Below are 26598 nucleotides of genomic sequence, written 5' to 3'. Positions count from 1 at the left end.
TTTCGCTGATTGCAGATATGGCCTATGACCTCCTGCCCAGGATAAGTAACACTGTACTGGATACATGTGTGAATAGAAGCTTTATGCGGTTTAAACGGCTACGACAAGACAAACAAGGGATTAACCTGCCAGCGCTACACAAGTCTTACAACATTTATATAAAAGGAGCGGCTGTACACTCATTTACAGCACCTCTCGTGAGAACATTTCCCGACAAAATCTGCCTTAAACTGGAGTTAAGGCTGAAAGCACATAGAATTAATTGAAGGGCAAAAGCTTTGCAATAATGAAGGCAAGTAGTAGAAACCCAGGAAATTCAGAGTTATGATTACACTCAAAAGAAACACAAATAGTTGAAAGCATGAAAGGCCATTCTACATAAGGTGAAAGGTGTGTTTTAACGTGTTAGCTACTGTTGTTAAATTCCTAGTATAGACAAGGCAAGTTGTTGTTTTAATGTCTTAACTAGTTGTAGTGAACCCTCAGTCTTCCCATAGAGTTTACCTTGTCTGGCTAACACAGGGGTCGGCAACCTGCGGCTCCGGAGCTGCGTGCGGTTCTTTGGCTGCCCCCTTGCGGCTCTTTGGCAGCACACTTGCTGGCGGCCATTTTTTGAGGGGGTGTGAGGTGCGGCTCCCGGCCGGTGGTGCAGCAGGGCTCTGACCCCCACACCACTTCTGGAAGCGGTTGCCTGCTGGCACGTCTCTGCGCACCCCTTGGGGGGAGGGGGGCAGCGGGTCTCTGTGCTCTGTCTGCACCCGCAAGACCCGCCCCCACAGCTCCCATTGTCCAGGAACCAGCCAATGGGAGCTGTGAGGACAGTGCTGGGGTCGGGGGCAGCACGTGGACCTGCCCCCCACCAGGGGCGTGCAGAGACGTGCCAGCAGCGAGCCGCTTTCGGGAGCGGCATGGGGGCAGAATCCTGCTGCACCGCTGGCCAGGAGCTGCCTGTGGTAAGTGCCTCCCAGCCAGAGCCTGCACCTCACACCCCCTCCCGCACCCCAACCCCCTGCCCCAGGTCATAACCCCCTCCTGCACCCCAATCCCCTGTCCCAACCCGGAGTCCCCTCCTGCTTATATTTAAATTCAAACGGCAGAAGTCGTGTTAAAAGTATTGGTGAGTAGTAATAACTTTAATATGTTCCATTATTATTAGTTGATAAATTCTAACTCTACAAATAGCTTTGCGTGTGATGCGGCTCTCGAAATATTTTGATCAAAGACAAAAACAAAAAAATGGCTCTTCTTCTTTGAAAGGTTGCCGACCCCTGGGTGCTAATGTGTTAAAATGACACCTTGCCTTGTCTACACTAGGATTTTGGCACATGTTAAAAATATACCTTTTTTCCTAGTGACAACAAGGCCAGAATGTACAGTTTAACGATGAATGTTTAACTGTGAAATGTTCAGTTTGTTCAGTGGAAACCATAATAGGAAAATGCAGCAAAATAACTTCACTCTTCCCCTGCAGTGAAGCCCTGGGTGAAAAAAAACCCAAAACAAATGGAGACAGCCTTTTCCATACATAACAAACAGTTTTATCTCATCAGGACTGCAAATGCTGGAATGCAGCACTCTTAATCCTATGCTGGTTGGGCAAACTCCAGCCTTTGGTGTTATAATGCCCATAGAAACATCATTTATCTTCTCAGGCTATCCACTTCTCTTGCCCCCATTACTGCAATATCCAAGCTTCACAAAATCCTGATTAGACCACAGCAGACTGAAGGGTCTCGTTCACATTCTTCATTAAGGCCTGATTAACAAAGAACTTTAAGCACATGAGTAACCTCACGTGAATAACCTCACGAGTGATAGCAATAAGACTGCTTATGTAACCCACACACCTCCTGGGTGTGGTGTTCTGCCCCCTGTAGTGGCACCGAGACCACTCAGAGATTAATGAGTCTGCTACAGCCTTAGCTAAGAACCATGTCACTTTTAGCTCATACATTTTGCTCCAGAGGTCCCAGGTTCGATTCTGCCCGCTGATGACTGAGGTCTGTCAGTGTTATACTTACATGTTTAAGTACCTTGTTGAATCAGGGTTTAGGGTACCATGTGTCACCATTTACACAAGTTGTGTGATGTATCTACAGTGCTAATGCATCTGTTAAATGGCCCAAAACTTTGTCAATGCTGAGTTCAGGTTGCCAGTGGTGCCTTGTATCCTTCCAGAATGTGGAGAGAGGCTAAACATAAACTCTGAGAACCAAAAAATAGGAAGGTAAGGGACACAACACCCCTATAGCGCAACCTTAGTTTTGCCCTCTTTGAGCAATGCCCCAGCATGCTGGTAACACCCATTCTTTACCCTTGCTGATGCATGGAACACTCTGGGGACAGCTCCCTGTAGGACACAGTCTAACACCTTCTTTTTGCTCATCCAAAGCTCGTGGTTAGGTCAGGCATAATGATCAGGCACTACCTACACCTGACCTACACTCAGCCATCACCCAAACCACCCCAGAGTTCCTAAATGTTACCTCTCCTTCACCCTTGCCCTGAAGATTCCTTCTGAGTTATTGCCTTCACTTAAACCCTACAGGCCGCTGTCACGTCTGCCATCAGACTGCTGACAAACTCCATGGCAGTAAGACCCCTGTGCACTGCAACTGACACAACCTAGAGAACTCTGCACTGAAATAAGGCAGCCTTGATCCCTCAAGGTACATGTGCACCTCTCCTCATATCACAGTGACAGCTCTGCCAAACTGTTTCAGATAATCTCTCCACCATTTTAATACAGTCACAGCTGGAGTGCATGCAGAGAAGTGATGCAATTCAAATCTGGGACAAAACACAATGACACCTTCCCACAGTCCTTCTCCAGGCCTGCTTATGATGGCATCAACACTACTGAACCATTCCCAGTGGCTACTGCCAGCTCCAGGGGGCAGAGTTAAGGTTGCCTGGAGGAAGCATGTACCTTGACTCTTCATTTTCTGGTTTTCAGTGGTCTATGTTTAGCCACTCACCACATTCTGGAAAGGCATGAGGCAGCACTGGGTAACCTTAACTCTGATTTAATGATGTTTTAGGGCATTTAATTTCTTTGGCTTTTCTCAGCAACCCCACTCTCACCCTCCAGTGCCTCTGGCTCGTCAACAATAATTACCCCAGCCAAAGAATGCACTGCAGCATGGTAGTCCCTTCACTGCCCTGCAACATCTTCTCAGCTCCCGTCCCTCTGGCTGTCCAGCACAGCCTGGCTGTTTCTCCTCAGACCTCCTCCCCACAGAGAGGCAGGTCTTGGGATAGGACCTGCAGGTTGAGGAATTGGGGAGACAGGGCAGGAACAGTGCAGGGACTCACATGGTGTCAGTGGGGGGCATTCTAGGAGAAAGGGGGACAGAATGGGGTGCATGGATGTGCAAGATTCTGAGTGGAAGATCTGAAGCACCACATTATTCCTAACTGCACAGCTCTGACACCTGCTTTCCTCCCCACTCTTCCATGCCCCGCTCCAACATCCCCCCATATTCTCCCTCTTCCGAGTTATCAGTGACTCCTTTTAAGAACCTTTCTACCCTGGAGTTTAAAAACACTGACATGAAAACGCTGACTACAACGTCTTGGCTACCATACAGCCTTCTGCAACTAACACCTTAAACTCTTCCCTGGGGGCTTCTGGCAATTTTGTCCACAAACTTATGCCACCCAATTAACAAAGTTGTAGTTATAGAGCAGTGCCTGCTGGTTCACAATGCCCATCTGCATGGAAGAAGAGGTATAAATCTTGCTCCCCATCAAGTCCATCCTTTTAGACTCTTTGTCCTAAGACATAGATTTATACCTTCCCTGTTGTGCCCTGTCATTCACTGCAGTTACCTCAGAGAGTTAGGGCCCGACTGGGAGCAAAGGCCCTCAAAACCCCGCATGTGGATGAAGTATCGCTTCACTGCAAGCTTTGCCATGGGAGGCAATGAAGGGGGAATATTCCAGAGGGGCTCTGAAAGCTCCAAGACTGCCTGATTTATTGAGAGGGCTACTCTCCCAGGAGCTAATGATTGGAGAATATCCTGCAGCTTATTCATATTCTCTTGCAGAAATTCAGCCTGGATGCCTAAAGGTAGTGGTCATATGCTTAAGGTGGTCCTGATATGCCTTAAAGTGCTCAGGCATTGAGGCAGAGGAGAAGCCCAGCCCAGAGTGGTTGGAGAGGACGAAGAAGCAGTTTGCTGTGCCAATGATGCATCCCGTTCTTGAACCACAAGATCCAGTCAGGATAACCCTGGAGGCCCACAGGGAACAGACTCAGCAGTTGCTTGTAGCTGCGGTGGTTCAGGAATGGGAGCCACCAATGGGACCGATGATCTTGCTCTGGAATCATCTTGCACAAGAATTCCAAGGAGGCCACTAGGCAAATGGATATGACACTGGTGGCCAGTCAGTACCAGGCCAAGAGCCCCTGTCCTTTCTGCAGGAACAATGCCGACCTCGGAACTAATATTGATTTGAGGATGGTCTCTGCTGCCTATCAGGAGACAACAAAGGAGAAGACGACCGTGACCTGGATCTCTAGGAGTCCCAGAGATTCTCTGGTGATGACGGGGCGAACAAACAATCGGACTCATCCAAAGCTCAACATGGGAGTGGCATCAGTGCTGAAGAGGAACAGGGAATTGGCACAGTTGGTACCAAGCAAGACACACTCCAACCTAGTACAGGAGGGGGTGCTGGCACCAAGGCCAAGGATAGTACTGAGCTCAACGATGGGATCTGCTAGCAGGGAAATGACAGTGCCAAGGGATGGACCAGTGTTGAGGGTCCCTCGGTGCCAGGGATGACATCGGTCTCAGTTCCACAGCCTGAGACATGGGGAGTGCGAGCTGCAGTGACCATGAACCCAGCAGCTCTGCAACATGGTCAGAAGGTGCCAAGGGCACAATGGAGGATGAAGCAGTAGAAACCATAGCACTGGAAAACTCCTGAACTAGTGGAGAATCAGGGACTGAGGAACCAAACAGGTCTGATGCCAGCTGATACACCACCAGCATCGAGACGATCAGCGCTGGTACTAACATCATCGGTACTGACTCAACGGACAATCCATGGCCAGAACCAGAGTCGACAGTACAGGCTGATGCTTATCTTTGTGCGGTAGCGGGCAGCGGTTAGATGGACCTGCTCCATCCCATGTGCTGGAGGGAGCATGGTGCTGGTCTGCACTCTTCTTAAAAGATGAGGAAGAGTCTCTCTGAGCTCTGGATCTGTCCCAATTAATCTTATGGGACCTCTGCCTCACTGCACCGGAGGAGGGAGAACGACTCTTCCCTACTGGGGGAGACAGCGGGCTCCGAATGTGGAGTGGCATCACTTGCTGGTTCCAAAGGCAACTGCTGATCAGACCAGGGCCTTAGTGCCACAGTGGGCCTTGAGGCCTGCTCCAGAAGGCGCTGCTAGAGGCAACTCACTGGACTCTTGTGAGGCAGTCAAGGGCGCAGAGGTAAGTGTTTTACTCGTAACACAGAAGTGACACAGAAGAGTGAGCACTGCTTCTGGGTACAGTGAGACCTACAACATTAACCCTTCATGTGCCTGCCAGCACTGAAGCAAGCATAAGATACATTTTTACCAGAAGATGGCAGAATGGCAATGGGAGGAGGAAAAGACTAAAAGGGAGAACAGCCCTCTAAGGCCATGTCCGGTAAGAAAAAGAACAAGGTGTTGAGAAATGACTGTAAGTGAACACCCCAAGGAAATTTGAAAATTTTAGCATGCTCCTTCCCGATTATCATCTCAAGACTGATTACATCAGGGTGTTAGCAAAAAGATCCAAGAGTGCCTCAGCATAGATAATGAGATTATCAACCAATAGCAATACGGAGTGTGCAATCACCAACTGGGCTAAGAAATGGAAAGATTCGGTGAGACGCTTCTATGTGTTCTGGTTAGGCAGATAAGCAATGTCTAAGGTGGAGGAGAAAGGAAAAGAACAAAGCAAGCCAGACATTCAAGGGAAATGCACTGTGACTCCAACTGGGAGATAGGAAAGACTTGACTATGACCAGGAACACAGCAAGAAGAATTAGTAAATAACAGAAAACCTGGAGGGCAGGCTCTCAGCAGGCACATTTAATCTGAATGCCCATGCTGCGTTTCAAGAACACAAACACTGCATCACAAAGGTCAGCAATTAATTGGTACAGCAGGCGAGACCTGGATCTAGAATTCAACGATGCAATTTTAACAAAAGTCATATTAAAAGTTAACTCAGCAACAGGGCTTTGAACAGACCTCTTTTTATTGAGCATAGCTCTGAAAAATAAATTACTCAGCCAGCAGACTTCTCCAATTTCATTAAGGTCTTCCTACCTGGGAGCTAGCCTGTGACTTTTCTGGAAATGGAGGACAGCCATTGTCTGAAGTTTTGTTTAGTACATAAGCTAATGAAAGACAGCTACCTAAAACAGAAGCTAATCACGAATGCCAAGATTTCCAAATCCCAAAAGCGAGGGGGGGGGAGATTTTGAAACTAGAATGGCTAATTCAAAAAACACCCTGAGAAAAGATTGTAAGTGCCCAAGTTAAAATCAGTGTCCTAAGGTGCCACAATGTATTCAATACCTATAATTAACTAGCCATTAACTGCCAGGCACCAAGAGCAGTGAGAACTATGTTGGGAATAGGAGCACAGGCCTGGATCCACAAAGGTACTTAGGCACTGAAGATCCAATTTTAGGCACCACTGTGGTCCACAAAACTCCCGCTCAGCTGCTGCCTAACTCTGCAGGCATCTACAGTCACTCGGCACCTAAGTTTTCAGGGTAAAAGTTCTTGGCACTGATGTTTCCATCTTTGGGCAGGTGCACTGCTAACTCACACTAGGTCTCCAGATGCATCTCTCCCACATGAGCCCCAGAGCGATCCACAAAGTGGGGAAGGATCAGTAGAGGAGCACCTAGCTCACCTGTGAGGCCCAATCCGGTAGGCACGCTCAGAGCCCATACAGATTAAGTCCCATTCAAAATCTGGCCAGAGAAAGAGGAGGTGGCCAATGTATAGCTTTTAGCCAAGTGGTTAGAGCACTCACCTGGGACGGGGGAGATCCAGGTTCAATTCCCCCCTCTGCCTGTGGAGGAGAAAGGATCTGAATAGGGGTCTCTCACCTCTCAGGTGAGTGATCTTACCACTGGGATAAAGTGATAATGTAGGCACCACCACCACCACCACCTCCTCTTCTGGCCATTTTGGGTGGCACTAAGCAGCTGCCTAAATCATTCTCACAAGAAACGGCTTAGGCACCTGACTCCAGGAGAGGGACACACAGTGCCACAAAGATTAAGTCCCTTTGTGGATCAGGACCATTGCCCTCAGCCTTGAGGCACAGCTTGTTCCCTACATAGATGTCAAAATTCTTTTTCCCTGCTTAAAAAAAAAAGGCTTCAAAATCCCATTTAATAAAAACACCAGACTACACACTTGAGAGGGACACAGCATCTGTCTCTTTGCACTTCCAGTCCACTCTGCGCAATAGAACTGGTGTCATTTCCATGGAGGTCAGGCTGATGTTTCCAAACCAGACTGCTTGCAGTTGCCATCTATGTCCATCTTCAGGCATCTAAATAAGTGGACTGGTTGTCATCAGTGTTAAGTATCCAGAACTTGTTCTGAAGTCAATGGCAGCTGTGACTGCTCAGCACCTCTGAAAATCAGGTCAGTTTTAGCGAGGTGCTTAATTTTGCACATCCAAGGGTGAAAATTGTGGTTTTAATGTCAGTCAACTCTATGAACAATCACTACTTGCTTCAATTCTAGTCCAATGTGAAATCACCTTCAAGCTTAATGATAGCCTATCCCACAACACCAGAAAAATCCCAAGGAAAAGAGAAGGCAGGAGAAAGCCATGCGGATCATTAAAAGCTCCACATTTCATCCCAGACTCCTGGGACACTACCGATATTGTGTTGGGTCTTGTAAATAAATGCCCACTGAGACGTCTAGGAAACCATTCCTAAAGTAGTAGGGGCTTTGGTGTTTGTATTAGTATTAGAGTCAGCTGCCAGTAAGAAACACAGATGTGAGCCATCTTCTCCACCATTAAATGTCATAAAAACTGCAAGCTGCGGATTACAGAAGATGCTTCGGCCCCAAATTGAGCAAGCTACACATAGGGCCCAATGTATAAAGGTGCTGAGTGCTCGCAGTTCCCTTTGACTTCCTTTGCAGGTATGGGCACTCAGCAGTACTGAAGATGTCTGGGGACTGGTCCTGCTCTGAGCAGGGGGTTGGACTAGATGACCTCCTGAGGTCCCTTTCAACCCTGATAGTCTATGATTCTATGATATAGCCCATAGCCTGTCTGCAGAAATCTCCATTCTCCATTGGGCACCAGAGGGAATGCTTCCATCACCAATGTTGTCCAGTTAGTTCAAATGGAAAAGATGAAGCCTGCTGGTCCCTATTGGGGTTTTCTCAGTATCCCCCTCTTCCCCTCGTTCTACATTCTGGTTGGGGTGGCATCAAGTTGGGCCCATTTCCTTCAGCACAAAAAGGTAAATAAGAGATTCCTTACCTAGGTTAATGTCTGGGAAATGTGATGGACATAATATTCCTGGAGTTTAACAAGGCTTCTGACACAGTCCCAAATCTCATAAGTAAGCTGCAGAAATGTGAGCTTGGCGAATCTACCATTAAGTGGATACATAATTGGTTAAACAACCACACAATGAGTAACTATTAATGGAACGATGTCAGATTGGAAGGAGGTCTCGAGTGGGGTTCCACAGGGATCTGTTCCGGTTCGTGACATTTAACATCTTTATTAATTATCGGGATTTAGGAATAGAGAGCATACTGATCATATTGGCAGATTACATAATGCTATGGGGAGGCTGCCAACACTTTAGAGGATAGAACTAAAATTCAGAGGGATTTTTATAAATTGGAGAACTGGGCTATAGATAACAAAATTAAATTCAAGAAAGACAAATGTAAGGTGCTACACTTAGGGAAGAAAAATCAAATGCAGAAATACAGAATGGGGGATAACTGGCTTGGCAGCAGCACTGCTCAGAAGGATCTGGGAGTTGTGGAGGATCACCACCTCAACATGAGTCAGCAATGTGATGCTGTTTCACAAAAACGCAAATACAATTTTAGGTTGCATTAACAGAGGCATAGCATGCAAGTCACGGAAGGTGACAGTACAGCTCTACTCGGCAATGGTTAGGCCTCAGCTGGAGTACTGTATCCAGTTTTGGTCACCAACGTATAGAAAGGATATAGAGAAACTGGGAAGGATGCAGAGGTGAGTGCCAAAGATGATCAAAGGGATGGAATGCAAACCATATGAGCAAAGGCTGAAGGAATTGGGCATGTTTAGTTTGGAAAAGAGGAGATTAAGGGGACGCATGATAGTGGTCTTCAAATATTGAAAAGCTGCCATAAAAAAGGAGAAAAGTTGTTCTCTCTTACCACAGAGGGCAGGACAAGAGGCAATGGGTTCAAACTACAGCATGGCAGATTTAGATTGAATCTCAGGAAAAACTTCTTAAACTGTAAGAACAGCAGGACAATTGAACAGATTGCCTGGGGAGGTCATGGAAGCTCCTTCACTGGAGGTTTTCAAAAGGAGGAGCCATCTGTCTTGGATGGTTTAGTGACAACAAATCCTGCATCTTGGCAGGGGGTTGATGACCCTTGTGGTCCCTTCTAACCCTATGGATCTATGATTCTAATGAAGTGTAAAACAGAGTGTGTGGGATGGATTTAGCAAGAAAGGTAGAACTGATGATGAAGTGGTTCCAAAGGAACAGTGGGCATTTGATTGAAATGCAGTGCCAATTTCTGCAGAGTCGAGAGAGTTGCCAGTTACCCAGAACAATATACTGCCAGTCATCATTTTAGCAGTTTACCCAGCTAGGTTCTTTACAAGTGGATTTCAGTCTACTGGGTTATTCAGGAATGCTTATTAACTAGGGCTTCTTAAAAATGTGTATCCTGATTTGTAAGGGAAAATGATCCCATCATTACCCATTTTTATCACACATCCATGGCAGTATGACAAGACACAATGTGTAGCTGAAGCTGTACAGATGCAGATCTAGTGTAAGCAGTTGCAAAATCATTGACTTCGGCTCCCTTGACCTTACTCCAGGTCTCACTCTGGCCCAGACTATGCAAAGATACTATATTATGTGTAACTGAGAAACAATTACCATAATTACATAAACCTACTTATCAAATTGATCTCTACTTGATTCTCTGCTTGTGCAGTGATTAGTTCAGAACCACAGCAGCTGGCTTTACACACACACACCCTCATTCTCACTCTCCTCCTCCCCCCTGAATGGAATAGAAGCTTGTCTCATCTGAGAATTGAGCCCGAGCCCAAGCCCTGGACGGGAGAGGTGGGGATTCTAAAGCCAGGATCCAGCACAGACATTCACTACCTGCATCCCACTTTTAATCTGCAGTTTTGATTCCAAACTGGAGCACAGTATGCATTGAGCTGAGAAACAACTAAACAAATCAGCATTCAGACCAGAGACAAGAGAAGGGTCTTCTCACCTGTGCAGATGTGCTGTTGAGTTTCTGCAGGCCATTCTCCAGTCGCTCCATTTTTGCTGTCAACTCCTTGCCCTTTTTAAATAACAAATTTTGGTAGAGTTTGATTTGCTCGAGGAATGACTTGGGTGTGGTGTAGTTATAGCGACGTTCATTGTTCAGATAAGACCGGGACATCTCATTGACACTTGTATGGACATAAGCCATAAACTTGCTTATTGAGTCTTTCACTGAAAGCTAAAATGAAAGAGACGATATTTTATACAAAACAAAAAGTAAGGAAATCTATTAATCATTGCCTTCTACTACAGCACAATTGACTGTGTAGCAGCTCATTTGGGCTCTTCATTAATTTACTTTCTCTAGAATTTCTCCATTTGCTGTTACTTGTGCTCTACATTTGAACATACTGTACTGAGTAATTTTTATACCATTCATTTGTATATAATAACTCCCTTTTACTAATTAAATAAGAACAGTTCTGTAGAGAGAGGAAAATACATACTCATTAAAAGAGACGTTCTAGACAATATAACTCAACTAAATACTATGTAGAAAAGCTAAATGAATAAATCCATTTAGCTGTTAGTTGAGTATTAAGTAGACGTCAAACCGAGCTTCAAATGTATTTGCTCTAGAGAATACCTAAAAATTCTCAGACACATATGCAGCAAAAGAAGTATATTGCGGGGAATAATTATGCAAGTGTCAGCAGAAAGGAACCCAGTCTGGCTACTGTCCAGATTGATTTGTAAACTTCAATTTACACTACCTGAGCTACCAACACAATCCTGACCCCGAAGGGGTAGTGTGTGTGTGTGTGTGTGTGTGTGTGTGTGTGTGTGTGTGTGTGTGTAAGTAAAGCTGTCTCTTTTGGTAGAACGGAGGCTCTACTGTAACATTACTGGGAATTCAGTCTGAATGTACTGCTTACAGTAATAGCAGGTTGCTGCGGAAGCTGGGTGCTGACTGCACCACTGTGACTGAGTTACAGCCCTCTCTTGCAGAGGACTTCAGGCTGGGCTTGGATGCAGCAGCTTCTCACTTCTGCTAATGAAGCCAAGGCTACAGCCACTCATGACTAGCTGATGAGATCACGGTGAGTGCACTGGGGCACACAGGGTCCATCTTGGGCTGGAAGGACTCGCAGCTGACAGACCAGGAGCTGCAGAGTCAGCAGGGGTTACCTCTGCTGGAACCTCACCTCAATGTTCTCAGTTTCTTGCAGGAAGCGCAGGCTGACAGACTCCAATGCCTCTTGAGGCCACTCGTGGAACCAGTCTATCGCTGTGCAGTTCACCACAGCTGGGAATTTCCTGCTGCGAACTCTCAGCTTGTTACCAACGGGTGAGAAACAAAGAGCAACCTGAGGAGTAAGAAGAGGCAGGGCAGCAGGCGGGGAGGCACCCAACATAGCTGCAGCTTTGGGTTTTCCCTGTTGGGAGAATGACTCCCCGGGAGGATTTCAGAGTAAGATCAGGAGCCGCACCCAGAATGATCTCTTGAGCTTTGAGCCTTTGTGTCTTGGGCCGGTGCATCTGCAGTTGGAAATTCCATATAAAACAGGATAACCGAACAGCCAGCACTCCTTTCCCTCTGAAATAAAAGCAAACTGCTCCCCTGAAGTACTGCTATTGTAACGCCAACAGACCCCGGTCGTCAGCGGGCGGGATTGAACCTGGGACCTCTAGAGCTAAATGCATGAGCCTCTATTGCATGAGCTAAAAGCCATATGGCTGTTAGCTAAGGCTGTAGAGCAGACTCACTAATCTTTAAGTGGTCTCGGTGCCACTAAAGGGGACAGAGCACCACACCTAGGTGGTGAGTGGGTTATACTATGGCCACAAATGGGCCAGAACCACCCTGCTAGCGGAACCTAGCAAACTTTCACTGTTACTCAATGCTGCATATTTAGGGCCTGACTCTCATTTATACAGCACTCTCACAGCATAAAGGGGCCTTGAAATGGCTGTAAATAGATATAGACCTAGGGTGTGGAGTCATGGAAACGGACCGTAGCATCAATGAGAATCAGGCCCTTTATCTACTGTATCTTGTTTCAGTATGGCTTAGTGAGTATTCTCATCTAACTGGCTTTTACAAACTCTGTCTCTCATCCACAGAGCAGTACACAATACTCCAAGATCCTATACGTGTCTAGCTGAGGCTATGTAATCCAGTTTTTAATAACACGATCACCCACTACTTCAAAATAACACCAACATACTGTTCTTTCTACAGCCTTAGATATAGGTGTGTAGGCTCTTGCACTTGCATCTGAAGAAGTGAGGTTCTTACCCACGAAAGCTTATGCTCCCAATACTTCTGTTAGTCTCAAAGGTGCCACAGGACCCTCTGTTGCTTTTTACAGATTCAGACTAACACGGCTACCCCTCTGACAGTTGTCTGTGTTACTCTCTGTGTGCCGGGCATAGCTCCAGTCCCCAACCCTCAGGTACTGCCAAGCTATGCTCCATTATTAATTACTACCGTTGTTGTTAAATATTTGTATTCTCGTAGGAGCCCTAGTGATGGGCCAGAACCCCACTGTGCAAGATGCTGTACACATAGGCCCTGAGTGGGGGGAGGCAAAATGGCTGTACATATTGACATTTGCTCTCCTCCAGTTTGCTGTTCAGTCGGAGATCCACTCCTGTGCCTATCAAACCTGGGACACTTGATGTACAATGCATGCTATAGTCTGCTTCTTGGTTTATTACACAGACCACAGATTTCCATTATTAAATGCAGTAAAGAATTTAGCAACACTTAACAGCTGACCCCAGAACAGCTGTTCCCTATCATGTTGTTAATGAGAAAGAACAAGGAAATAGAAGCATGGAACCAAGTCTCAATGAATCAAAACAATCCTCCCTTAGTGGAAAATCCACCTATCCTTTGACCATAGGGTACATTTCCAGTGCGGGGCACTGGTCATGAGGGGACTCAGGTGGCCCAAAGGAGCCATAATCTTGCCACAGATGCCCAGCATAGATTCCTGTACCAGAGGGGAACATTCTGCTGGTGCAGCTGTTCCCCTACCTCCCACTTTCCTGGCCTAGAGGATGTGTCTGGGAGAGGGGGGCATGGAGCTCTGCTCTACCCTACCATAGCAACCCTGCACTAGGGGCAGTTAAGGACCTCAAGCAGTGGCACTATTTAATGCTGCCTGTCAGAAGCTTCACATTGCAGAGGGGCTGGGGCTGGCCCTCAGACACCTACGAGCTCTCTGATACTCCCCTTTCTGCTCCCGAACCAACTGAATCAAGCCTACATGCACAGCTGCCATTGACAAGCTGGGTGCCCAGTTCTCAAGCACCTCACTGAGCACGTCACTCAGACACAAACACAATGGTACAATATGGCCCAGGAGCTGCTTTACACCAACACACGTCAGGAAGCTCCTCACTCCCAGCCCTGTTTCACTGCCCTAGGAATGCTGCTGTACTCTAGCCTGGCTGTGTTCTCCGTCTCACTCTCTACCGCTGTTACCTCATGGTGGTATCATTATTATTATTATTACTATGACTGTTTCTGCAGAAGCAGCAGATGCCCCAAGCTGAGATGGAGGTTTTATTGTGTCAGGCGTGGTGCGTAGCAAGAGACACAGTCCCCACCCCAGAGAGTTTGTGTGTGGGAGTGACACAGAGTGAGTCTCAACAGGAAGTGGGGCGTTGAGCAGTGTCTGCAGGAGGTGTGCTTGCTTTCAACTTCCTGTTGCCGCTTAGCTCCGTATTCCACAGTGCTTTCTCTGGCAACGACGAGGGCCCACCCTCTGGCAAGTCTTTAAACTGGGTTTTTATTTATTTTAGGAAGTTCAAATAACATGTGAGTGAGCTCTCAGCAGCATGTCTCTGTGTTCTGCATGTTCTAGGATCCCCTGAGCTCCCAATGTATTTACCACCTGTCCTCTCCAAGACTGATAGCTTAAACAAAGCTGTAGCCAAAATTAGGCATATTTCCAAAAGATCTTCTGCAAACTTCTCAGGCCTGGTCTACACTAGGCGTTTATGTCGAAGTTAGCGCCGTTACATCGAATTAACCCTGCACCCGTCCACACCGCGAAGGTATTTAGTTCGACATAGAGGTCTCTTTAATTCGACTTCTGTACTCCTCCCCGACGAGGGGAGTAGCGCTAAATTCGACATGGCCATGTCGAATTAGGCTAGGTGTGGATGGAAATCGACGCTAATAGCTCCAGGAGCTATCCCACAGTGCACCACTCTGTTGACGCTCTGGACAGCAGTAAGAGCTCGGATGTTCTGAACTGCCACACAGGAAAAGCCCCGGGAAAATTTGAATTTGAATTCCTTTTCCTGTCTGGCCAGTTTGAATCTCATTTCCTGTCTGGACATCGTGGCGAGCTCAGCAGCACTGGCAACGATGCAGAGCTCTCCAGCACTGATGGCAGTGCAATCTCAGAATAGAAAGAGGGCCCCAGCATGGACTGATCGGGAAGTCTTGGATCTCATCGCTGTGTGGGGCGATGAGTCCGTGCTTTCCGAGCTGCGATCCAAAAGACGGAATGCAAAGATCTATGAGAAGATCTCTAAAGACATGGCAGAGAGAGGATACAGCCGGGATGTAACGCAGTGCCGCGTGAAAATCAAGGAGCTGAGGCAAGGCTACCAGAAGACCAAAGAGGCAAACGGACGCTCCGGATCCCATCCCCAGACATCCCGTTTCTACGAGGCACTGCATTCCATCCTCGGTGCGGCCGCCACCACTACCCCACCACTGACTGTGGACTCTGAGGATGGGATAGTGTCCACGGCCGGATCCTCGGACATGTTAGCGGACGGGGAAGATGAGGAAGGAGATGAGGAGGACGAGGCAGTCGACAGCGCTCACAACGCTGATTTCCCCGACAGCCAGGATCTCTTCATCACCCTTACAGAGATCCCCTACCAACCCTCCCCAGCCGTTACCCCAGACACAGAATCTGGTGAAGGATCATCCAGTAAGTGTTGTAAACATCTAAACATTTATTTGTAACAGAACATGATTATTAACAATTTAAAAAATGGGTTTCTCATGATTAGTTTGATTAACTTAACGGTTCAGTCATGGGCAGTGCAACTATTTGAAAAAAATCTAGCAATGTCCGGTTTTGCATGATTGTCCTGCCCAAGCCGCTCTACTGTTTAGTCCCTGCTACTGCAGCTACAGTAAGATGCGGTCTATATGTCCGGGGATGGAGCAGAAATCCTCCTGGGACATCTCAAGGAAGCTCTCCTGCAGGTAATTTGAAATCCGCTGCATTAGGTTCTTGGGGAGAGCGGCCTTATTGGGTCCTCCGTAGTAGGACACGTTGCCGCGCCACGAGACTAGCAAGTACTCTGGAATCATTGCTTGGCACAGCATGGCGGCATACGGCCCTGGTCTTTGAAGGCTTTCCCGGAGCATTCTCTGTCTGTCGCTCTCAGAGATCCTCATGAGGGTGATGTCGCTCATGATGACCTGCTTTGAATGAGGTAGGGGAATGTTAGTGTTGGGACTGCTTTACCGTTCCTTTACAGAACTGTAACCGCTGGTTTGCAGCCACGCGGTGGAGGCGGGAGAGGGTCAGCCGAAAGGGATCGTTCCCGGGGACAGCCGCGAGGGTGTGGGACAGGAGCAGACTTCCTGCTTGCCGGATTGCTGGCAGCAGGGACCGACATTGATTTCAATGTGAAATGAGGCCATTGCTAATATTAAAGTTTTAAGCTGCCACGAATCTACGGCTTACCATGTCTGCGTGCAAGAGCAATTCCGTTGTCCTGACAGGGTTCTCAAAAGTGCTCTGCAAAACCCCAGACACTGAATGCGAAGGCCGAGAATTCGACCTTGTGCTGAGTGCGCATGTGATAGGTGCTGTGCATGGTCCTGTTCACAGAGAAAGACTATGTTCTTTGTTCACAACTACATTTATCTTTCTGAGGAATTCACTCCCTTTTTCCCATTCCCACAGCCCCATCTGCGACTGTCTCACAACCTAGCCTGTCATCACACTCCCAGAGGCTAGGGAGGATTAGGCATAAGAAGAAGAGGACACGGGAGGACATGTTCTCAGAGCTTATAGCCTGCTCCCGAGCCCAGGCAGCACAGCAGACCCAGTGGCGGGAGAACTTGTCCCAAATGCACCAAGCCAACATGGATCGGGAGGAGAGGTGGCGTCAGGAAGACCAGCAGGCGACTCAAACCCTGCTTGGACTACTGAGGGAGCAAACGGACACGCTCCGGCGCCTTGTGGATGTTCTGCAGGAACGGAGGCAGGAGGACAGAGCCCCGCTGCAGTCCATCTCTAACCGCCCTCCCCCGCCACCAAGTCCCATACTCCCTTCACCCAAAGTGCACAGAAGGAGAGGCGGCAGAGTCCCTGCTAACTCTCACTCCACCCCTGCAGAGAGCTCGAGCAGCAGAAGGCTCTCATTCCCCAAAGTTTGACAAGTTCTTTCCTTCCCGCCTGACACAAGCCCCCGTCCAAGTTTCACTTCCCAGTCCCATGTGTAGTTGATAATAAAAAATATGTTTCTGTTAACTACTGTTTCCATCATGTTCTTTTGGAGGAGGGGGGGGAAAGGGGGTTGGTAATTGGACAGGACAGTCACCTTTGGCAGGGTACATAGTAGGGGGCAGGCACAGCAGCAGGGCACATACATAGTGCAGTGATGCAGTGACTACTTACCCTGGTTAGTCTGGGAGGTTCTTTTCATGTTATGTGGTGGGGGGTGGGTTGCTCTGTGACTTTGTGTCAGGGGAGGGCAGTTAGAGATCTTAAGCGGCGGTCCTTAGGCAGGATCACAGAGCCACACAGCAGGGGATCTGTAACCGTCCCACCCCTGCCACAAACTCACATAGACCCCCCATACACACAGTCCGTATCAGGAGGGGTGACAGGCTCCGTTGAAAGAACCATCCCACCGCAGCGGAGCCTGTCAGTCCTTGAGTTTAGAAGCTGCATTCGCGCGACTACACTACACCCGCTCCGCACCACAGTCTGCGTCCCAGTTTTAAAAAATTCCCGCGAAAACAGTATTAAAGAAAACGGTGTGCTTTAACAAAGTAGAACTATTTTTATTTTGAAACGTGTGTTGGAAGTGGGGTGAAGGCTTCTCTGTACACAAAATTAGAAAGTCACAGGTTACCCTGCTCACTCAGGAACTTTGCTTTCAAAGCCTCCCGGATGCACAGCGCTTCCCGCTGGTGTCTTCTAATCGCCCGGCTGTCTGGCTGTGAGTAATCAGCAGCCAGGCTAATTTCCTCAACCTCCCACCCCGCCATAAAGGTCTCCCCCTTGCTCTCACAGAGATTGTGGAGCACACAGCAAGCTGCTATAACAATGGGGATATTGGTTTCGCTGAGATCACAGCGAGTCAGCAAGCTTCTCCATCTCCCCTTGAGACGTCCAAAAGCACACTCCACCACCATTCTGCACTTGCTCAGCCGGTAGTTGAAGAGTTCTTTTTCAGTGTCCAGGGCACCTGTATAGGGCTTCATGAGCCAGGGCATTAGCGGGTAGGCTGGGTCCCCGAGGATGACTATAGGCATCTCCACATCCCCAACAGTTATTTTGTGGTCCGGGAAGTAAATACCTTGCTGCAGCCGTCTAAACAGACCAGAGTTCCTGAAAACACGAGCGTCATGAACCTTGCCCGGCCATCCGACATTGATGTTGGTAAAACGTCCCCTGTGGTCCACCAGTGCTTGCAGCACCATGGAAAAGTAGCCCTTTCTGTTAATGTACTGGCTGGCCTGGTGGTCCGGTGCCAGGATAGGGATGTGAGTTCCATCTATGGCCCCACCGCAGTTTGGGAATCCCATCGCTGCGAAGCCATCTATGATCGCCTCCAAGTTTCCCAGGGTCACTACCTTTGGCAGCAGTACATCAACGATTGCCTTGGCTACTTGCATCACAACAACCCCCACGGTAGATTTGCCCACCCCAAACTGGCTCTCGACTGACCGGTAGCTGTCAGGCGTTGCAAGCTTCCAGAGGGCTATGGCCACTCGCTTCTGGACAGTCAGGGCTGGTCGCATCCGGGTGTCATTGCGCTTCAGGGCAGGGGACAGCAACTCACAAAGTTCAAGGAAAGTTCCCTTCCGCATGCGGAAGTTTCGCAGCCACTGTGATTCATCCCAGACCTGCAGCACTATGCGGTCCCACCACTCAGTGCTTGTTTCCCGTGCCCAGAATCGCCGTTTCACAGCATCAACATGACCCATTGCCACCGTGATGTCCTCGGCGCTGGGTCCCCTGCTTTCTGAGAGGTCTGTGCTACTCTCAGACTTCAGGTCATCACCGCGTTGACGTAGCCTCCTCGCCTGACTTTTCTGCATCTGCCTCAGGGCAACCTGTATGATAAGCTGCGAGGCGTTGAGAGCGGCCACAACTGCAGCGATGGTTGCAGTGGGCTCCATGCTCACAGTGCTGTGGCGTCCGCGCTGTCAATGACTTGAAAAGTGCGCGAAATGATTTCCCGCCGGCGCTTTCAGGGAGGGAGGGAGGGCGGGAGTGATGGACGGATGACGACAGTTACCCAAAAGCACCCTGGCCCCTTTTTTTTTTACCCAGAAGGCATTTGCGGCTCCACCCAGAATTCCAATGGGCGGCGGGGACTCCGGGAACTGTGGGATAGCTGCCCTCAGTGCACCGCTTCCAATGTCGACGCTTTCCCCGTTAGTGTGGACTCACAAAGTCGAATTACTGTCCTTAGTGTGGACACACACGTTCGACTTTGCAATATCGATTCCAAATATTCGATTTAAGTAAAATCGAACTACTCTCGTAGTGTAGACAAGGCCTCAGGAACCATGTCTCCTACCGTAGGATGCAGTGTGTGAAATGCTGAGTGCGTTTGTTTAGTTGTAGCAAAGTCAATATCGCACTTGTAATGTAAGGGTAGCCTCATTCTGACAAGGAAAAGACACACTTCTCTGGACAATAACACTGTTTAGCACTGATGCAACCTCTGCAGATGTAAAATGATAATGAGTTGGAGTGAAACAAATTAATAAAAAAAAAAGAAAGAAGCCTTCCTATTGGGTAATAATTGGATTTATTGTATGATGACCTAATGTCTAGCTTGCAGGCACAAAGATTAAGGAAGTTGCCTGATATTCTAGCAAGAGTCATTTTCCTATGCAATTCTACCTCCCAATCAAATAAGAAACCTAGGGACATTAAAGCCCAAAGAGTCTCAAAATGAATATCAGATTCCCCCCCACACCCCACCATGTCAGATTGGGGTCTCTTTATTTATAAGACCTTCCAGATTTGAGGAGAAGTGCTGTAGGTAGAAGAAACACTTTAGAGCTGAAATGTCAAAACTCATCTCTAGTCTAGATGCCACGACCTATATGATTGAAGACAACTAATTTGAGTTCTCATAGCTGCAAAGCATCAAGTTACCAGGCTTATATGAGGTTAAGATGGACTCCTTAGCCTAGATTTTCCAAGAAGCAGTCAAGGATTTAGCCATGTGACTCCAGGGCTAAATCCCAATATACCACCTAAAAAATGGAAAGGCTTATGGTATTGTAGCAGAGGTCTGTGGGGAAAATCAATATTTTTGGGGAGTGAGAGATTGTGGTTTAATTAAATATGGAGAAATGTAAAAAAAATGTCTTTAAGGAAATGTTATAAGTCACTGTTTGTCTTCTTACTAGTTCAATATGTTAAAAATATTGGACAGAAATTCCTAATCATCATATTACTATACAAAGGTACGGTGTGCTATTATCAGAGGTGGTATGTTCCTTCAATTGAAGCGCTGTTTGGTGTGTTGGACAATTCAGGTATTCATAGACTTTAAGGCCAGAAGGGACTATTAGATCACCTAGTCTGACTGCCTGTATACACAGGCCATGGAATTTCACTCTGTAGGGTTACCCCTGCATTGAGCCCAAGGGTAGGGATGCAAATTCTCCTGGGCATAGTCTTACCTTTAGCTGTCGTCGAACACGGTCTATGAAGAATTTCCAGCAGGTTTCCCTGGTGTCCACCAGTCCTTGGCTTTTGACTTCGTTTCTCACGCTGCTGATGATGTTTTCAACTTCATCATCAGGGAAAAGATCAGGAATTTCACCTGGGGAAAACGGGATCACACTTTTACAAACTAACAAGCAAACTGGAATTTTTACCTTGATGGTATAAGTTGTGTGTGGAGCAGAGCTTTCATACAGACTAGGTCACTGGATTCCATAGCACAGATTCAAGCAAGCCTCTCTCATCAGATTGGAGATGATATAGGAGCAGGCCACATCTGCCCACGAACAGCTGATTTACTGGCAATTAATTAAACCGACTTTCCCACAACCTTAAAACAAGGAGAAGTTGAAAGTACTTTCTAATCTCAGAATCAGGATATAGCAACTGATTGGCTTTCTGATTTACTCTACTATTTAGATTTCAGTAAATCTAATCCCCAATATGCCTTACACAACAGTGAATCATTTCAGTTTTGCAAAGTAATTTGTTACATAGGCAAGTTCTGCAGCTCTTCAAAAATGCCATCTGCAGCTGTATTCAAATAAATGACAGATCCCTATGGTTAAAAAGCTAATGGTACATTCAGTTAATTGACAACAATGTATGCATGCAAACAGAATTGTACTGATTCCTTACTTTACTACTCCCTAATTTCTCTCCTTCTGACCCCCGTTTGGACTGAAATGATCATTATCTTATCAGATTGCTGAAAATCTGAGCTTTATTTGGTATTAACAATTGAGAGGGAAAACAGCAGGTGATCAGAAACCAGCAAAATGTTACTCCTCTTTATTAAGTTATGATGATAAATACAACAAATAAAATAAACAAACATACAAAAAACATGCAACCAATTAGAAGCAAGCAGCCAAGTCAACCAATCAGAAAACATCCTTTCCCACTGAGCTGCTACAGACATTGCCATGAAAAGTCACAAGTTACCTACAGTTATGGCTTCATTTAAGGTTGTCAGGTGTCCGGATTTCGACCAGAACACTAGGTTGAAAAGGGACCCTTAAACATCCAGTCAGCAGCGCATTGGGGCTAAGGCAGGCTCCCTGCCTGCCCTGGCTCTGCACAGCTCCTGGAAGCAGCCGGCATGACCCTGCGGCCCCCTAGGCACAGGTGTGATTGGGGAAGTGCCCCGCGCTGCCCCAGCCCTGAGCGCCGGCTCCGCAGCTCCCACTGGCTAGGAACCATGGCCAATAGGAGCTGTGGTGGCTGTGCCTGTGGGCAGGTGCAGTGCGCACCATGCACAGCTGCCTGGCTGTGCGTGAACCTAGGAACCAGACATGCCAGTCACTTCTGAAGCAGCGCAGAGCCAGGGTAGGCAGGAAGCCTGACTTAGCCCTGCTGCACCTCTGACCAGTAGCTGCCTGAGGTAAGCACTGCTTGGCCGGAGCCCGGACACCCACCCCAACTCTCTGCCCCAGGTCAGATCCCCTCCCCCGCATCCTAACGCCCTCCGAGGGCACGCACCCCACACCCAACCCCCCTACCCCAGCCCTGAGCCCCCCGGAGCCCGCACCCCAACTCCCTACCCCAGTCCTGAGTCCCCTCCTGCACCCGACTCCCCAACTCCCTCCTGGAGCCCGTACCCCCTCCCGCACTTCAACCCCCTGCCCCGCCCTGAGCCCCCTCCTGCACCCCAAACCCCTCATCACCAGCCCCACCCCAGAGCCCACACCACAGACAGAGCCCACTCCCACACACAAAACCCCTTGGTCCCAGACCAGAGCCCGCTTCTGCATTCCAAACCCCTCAGCCCCTGCCCCAGCCCAGAGCCCGTAACCCCAGCTGGAGCCCTCACCCCCTCCTGCACCCCAAACCCCTGGCCCAGCCTGGAGCCTGCTCCCACACCCTGAACACCTAATTTCTGGCCTCACCCTGGAGCCTGCACCCCCAGCTGTAGCCCTCACCCCCTCCCACACCCCAATGCCCTGCCCCAGCCCAGTGAAAGTGAGTGAGGGTGGGGGAGAGCGAGTGATGGAGGGAGGGGGGCTGGACTGAGTGAGGGCAGGGCCTCAGAGAAGGGGTGGGGCACGAGCAGGGCCTCGGGGAAGGGCAGGGCAGGGGTGGAGCAGGGGTGTTTGGTTTTGTGCAATTATAAAGTTGGCAGCCCTAGCCTCATGGGGTCTGAGATACCAAGGTATTTCCTTGTACCTAGAAGAGGGGATAACCCCTGCATCCCCATTACCACATGAGGTAACTCTGGGGAAATACAGGCCTTCAAAAGCAAACATAATATCATCCTAATGCCACAGAAACAGGATCTATCCCTTCTCCAGTCACTGGAGCCAGCAGGCCTTCTAAGCCAGTGACACATAACCACGGACCAGAGGGGAGAAAAGGTTAAGTATAGGTAGTCTTCGGACGAACGACACAATCAGTTCCTGAAAATTGTTTCTTAAGTCGAAACGTCGTAACTCAGAACCGCAATCCACTCTATCAGGGGACCGATCGTCGTAAAGTCGAAACCAATTGTAAGTCGAATCAGGGTGTCAATTCAGAAATATCGTAAGTGCCGTTCGTCATAAGTCGAACGTCGAGGACTGCCTGTATACACTTCGAGCTGGATGCATATCTGCACTAGCTCTCATTGAACTAGTGTGCTAGAAATAGAAGTGTGGCTGCTGCTGTAGTGCATGTGCCAGAATGGGCCAGCCACCTGAACAGCTACCTAGGGTCCCAGCCGGGACTTTATTTGGGGTGGCTAGCCCCTCCCTCCGCTCATGCCTCTGCGGCTACACTGCTATTTTTAGCACGTTAGCTTGATCAAAGTTAGTGTGGGTATGTCTATCTGAGCTGGGAATGACGCCCCCATGCCCTTAGGTAGCCTGGCCGTAACTATATTGGTCGTAACTATCTCCAGGATCACAGGTAGCTTTCTCATACATGTATAAAGACAGACAGACAGACAGACAAACACACACACACACACACACACACACTCAAAGGGAAAACAAAGAAAGCTCCACTTTGACTAAGGCAGAGAATAAGCAGGAAAGCACCAGGCCTTCCTCTTCTATGTACTTCCAGTGGGTGGCCACAACATCCGCCCCTTCTCACTTATCCTCCCCCGTTTTAAGCAAGGAAGGGTGAAACAGACATGGGCAAGCAAAGGGGAAAAAGGAGAAGGGGGATACAATCCAGATTGCCACCCTAGACAGATGGTGAATGGTGGAAGGAGCCCGCTCTGCCCTGACTGGGGCTGATGGAGAGGGAGATCTAATCTCATGGGTTCTTCTAAGCAAATAAAAATAATTCCATGTAAGGAGCCAAAGGACCTCATAAGCCCATTATACCACCCCATCAAAGTCCCCACTGATCAGCTAGCACCGACTTGCTGTCAGAAAGATCATGTCTTCATCTAAGAGCAGACCCATTGAAGCAAACGGGCAGCCCTTTGGTGACTGGAATGGAAACAGAAAACTGTAAGAGAGGCTGGGTGGGCCTCCTCCATGCTGACAGGCACCTACAGTGCTGTAATTAGGGCTGGGGGATGCTCATGTTGTCCCCGCAGGAGGGCAGCGCATGGGGTTGCTGGGGGAACTACACACAACACACAATTTACCCAGCAAATTAAACCCCTCTTCCTGGTTAGGAATTATCCACAAACAGTCTCTGGCATCTGCAAATTCATTTGCTGTTCAGATTGTTAGAATGTGATATGAACATACTTCAGCCAGTGGGCTGTTCACAAACTTCGCTTCAGCTATGAATGCAATGCTAATATTCTATGTCAACTCTTGATTATTCACTGTTTGTGGTGTATCATTGGTCATCTGAGTCCTTGTATTGCTTCTGTGCTCTGCTAAGCTAACCAGGAGTGAGGTGAAATGCAAATGCTGAATTCACATGCAAATGTCATGGTCTGCGCAGAAATCAGGGTATTCATGGGAAGAACAGCTATTCTCCAAGCACAAAAAAACCCAGCCGTACAAATGTGTCTAGAAAAATTAACAAGAAAGGAACGTGATTGGACTGAACAGCTATCTGGCATTCAAACACGTGGTCTTTCAATGGCTTTGCATTAGTCACCCAGCTCTGGCAAACAGTGAAGTCAAATTCTGTAACCAGGACTAGTGGGAGTTATGTTATACCACTAAACTGCCTCTCATAGGGATGGACACTGCACATCCTTCAATGAAACACTTCCTCTGACTCCACACTCCACTAGCATATTGCCCCACACAGGAGTGACTTAACAGTTATAAGTAGAATTAAAGAGCTATGAAAGCAGGGTGCAAACTAAACTGACTGGGTCATAGACATCTGAGAAGGCCAAAATCTACTAGCTGGTGCAGTCCTTCTCTGCTAAGAAGATCTGAGCACTGATTTCTTCCTTGGGGTTTAATTTACAAATTGTGTAGCTTACTTTGTTTAGTTATCATTTTAAGCAAATGTTACAATCTCTTCTATGGAACAGCTGCAGACATCACTATGTGCACATTTATATGGGAAAGGAGAACGGAAATAAAGTCAATGAGATGCATACCTGAAGCTAACAAGTCATTTACCAGCACTAAGAACCTTTCATCAGCCACCTGGGCATCAGTCATAAGGAATACAGTGCCAACATTCTTCACTCCAGTTTTAATATACTGGTTTGCCAAGTCTGCCTGTAGATTGAAAGGAAAGTAAATAAGGAGTTTGTGTTCATCTACTGCAAAGTCTCAGTCACAAAGTGTGTTTTCACTGGGGACATTTCAGGCAGGATGTTGCCTATTCAAAATCTTCTGATTAACTGAAAACAAAACAATCAGAATTAATTAGCACGAAGCTTGTTCTTTATATCTTCTCCACTTTATGGCAGAACATTTCCAAGGATACTGATAGTATTAATTTATTATTATTATTATTATTATTACTTGCTAAGCATTGAAAACTTGCTCTATGCTGTACAAAAGACAAATAAAAAGACAGACCCTGAGAAAACTGAGACACAAAATACAACATCATTTTCTAATCATTTTATTCAGGAAATGATCTTTTTAAAACTTTCTGATTGGAGACAGGGCATTTAAAAATCACGGATTATTGCTGAAGATGGAGCACTGTTGCTATTTCTGTTAAACGTGGATGGTAGAATCCCTGATTAGTTTGAAGTGTAGATCGTGCCAGATTGCAGAGACCTTTCTAGACAGTGATCTGCTGCTGGTGGCTGCTGCCACAATATTTGAAGTGTTGTGTTGCACAATTATGGAATACATTGAATCATATATGTGAGATGATCTAAGTGGCTGGATATGCTGTTCTTTCTGTCCCTATTCTCTACTTCTCCCTTTTTATTTCAGTAATTCAGCATGGTGTGTTCACAACACACTGTGCAGCTGAGCTAAGGAGCCTCAGTTAAGGACTTATATTCTGCCCACAGAGTAGCGAGACCATAAGAATATTGTGAAAAAATTTCTTTTCCACTGCATCATTTCTTCTCCCCTGTGGAGGACATACTGGGAATATTTTTGATAGGACTAGTTAGCTGTGCTGTTTTCCTAGGGTTACCATATTTAAAAAAAAAAAAAAGAGGACACTCCACGGGCCCTGGCCCCGCCCCTTTCCCACCCCCGGCCCCAGCCCAACTCTGCCCCTTCCCCACCCCTTCCCCAAAGTCCCCGCCCCTTCTCCAAAGTCCCCGCCCTAACTCCCCCTCCTCCCTCCCAGCCACGCGAAAAGGGCTGCCCGAGCGCTACCGGCTTCACGGTTTGCTGGGCAGCTTCCAGACCCTGCGCCCCCGGCCGGCGCTTCCCCAGCGCAGCTGGAGCTCGGGAGGGGAAGCACCCAGCCGGGGGCGCAGGGTCTGGAGGCTGCCCGGCAAACCATGAAGCCGGTAGCACTCGGGCTTCAGGCAGCTCCTATGCCTCCGGACCCTGCGGCCCGGGCCAGGCACTTCCCCTCCCGGGCTCCAGCTGCTCTGCTCCTCCCCTGACTCTTCGGCTCTGTTTAAGAGCCAAGCTGCCTGAGCCAGCGCTACCGGCTTCAGGCATCCCCCTTGACTCCGGATCCCAGCCGCCGGCTGGATACTTCTCCTCCCCGGCTCCAGCTGCTCTGTTCCGGCGGCGCAGGGTCCGAGGCACGGGGGCTGCCCGAAGTCAGTAGCGCTGGCTCGGGCAGCT

General features: G+C 48.1%; 1 protein-coding gene across 1 annotated transcript in view; it reads right to left on the bottom strand.

The window, feature by feature from the left end:
- LOC117887614 (dynein heavy chain 9, axonemal-like) overlaps positions 1 to 26598 on the bottom strand; it is a 128433-nt gene that overhangs the window by 28024 nt on the left and 73811 nt on the right. Inside the window, exons 17-20 of the mRNA XM_034790258.1 lie at positions 24981 to 25104; positions 20437 to 20579; positions 11717 to 11878; positions 10516 to 10749 (exon numbers count right to left, since the gene is read on the bottom strand). Coding sequence (XP_034646149.1) covers positions 10516 to 10749; positions 11717 to 11878; positions 20437 to 20579; positions 24981 to 25104 — 663 coding nt within the window. The remainder of the gene's footprint in view (positions 1 to 10515; positions 10750 to 11716; positions 11879 to 20436; positions 20580 to 24980; positions 25105 to 26598) is intronic.

This window comes from Trachemys scripta, chromosome 14 (genome assembly GCF_013100865.1).
Source record: "Trachemys scripta elegans isolate TJP31775 chromosome 14, CAS_Tse_1.0, whole genome shotgun sequence".
NCBI lineage: Eukaryota > Metazoa > Chordata > Testudines > Emydidae > Trachemys > Trachemys scripta.
The sequence above is the reverse complement of the archived record's forward strand: the minus strand, read 5'-3'. Positions and strand labels throughout refer to the sequence as shown.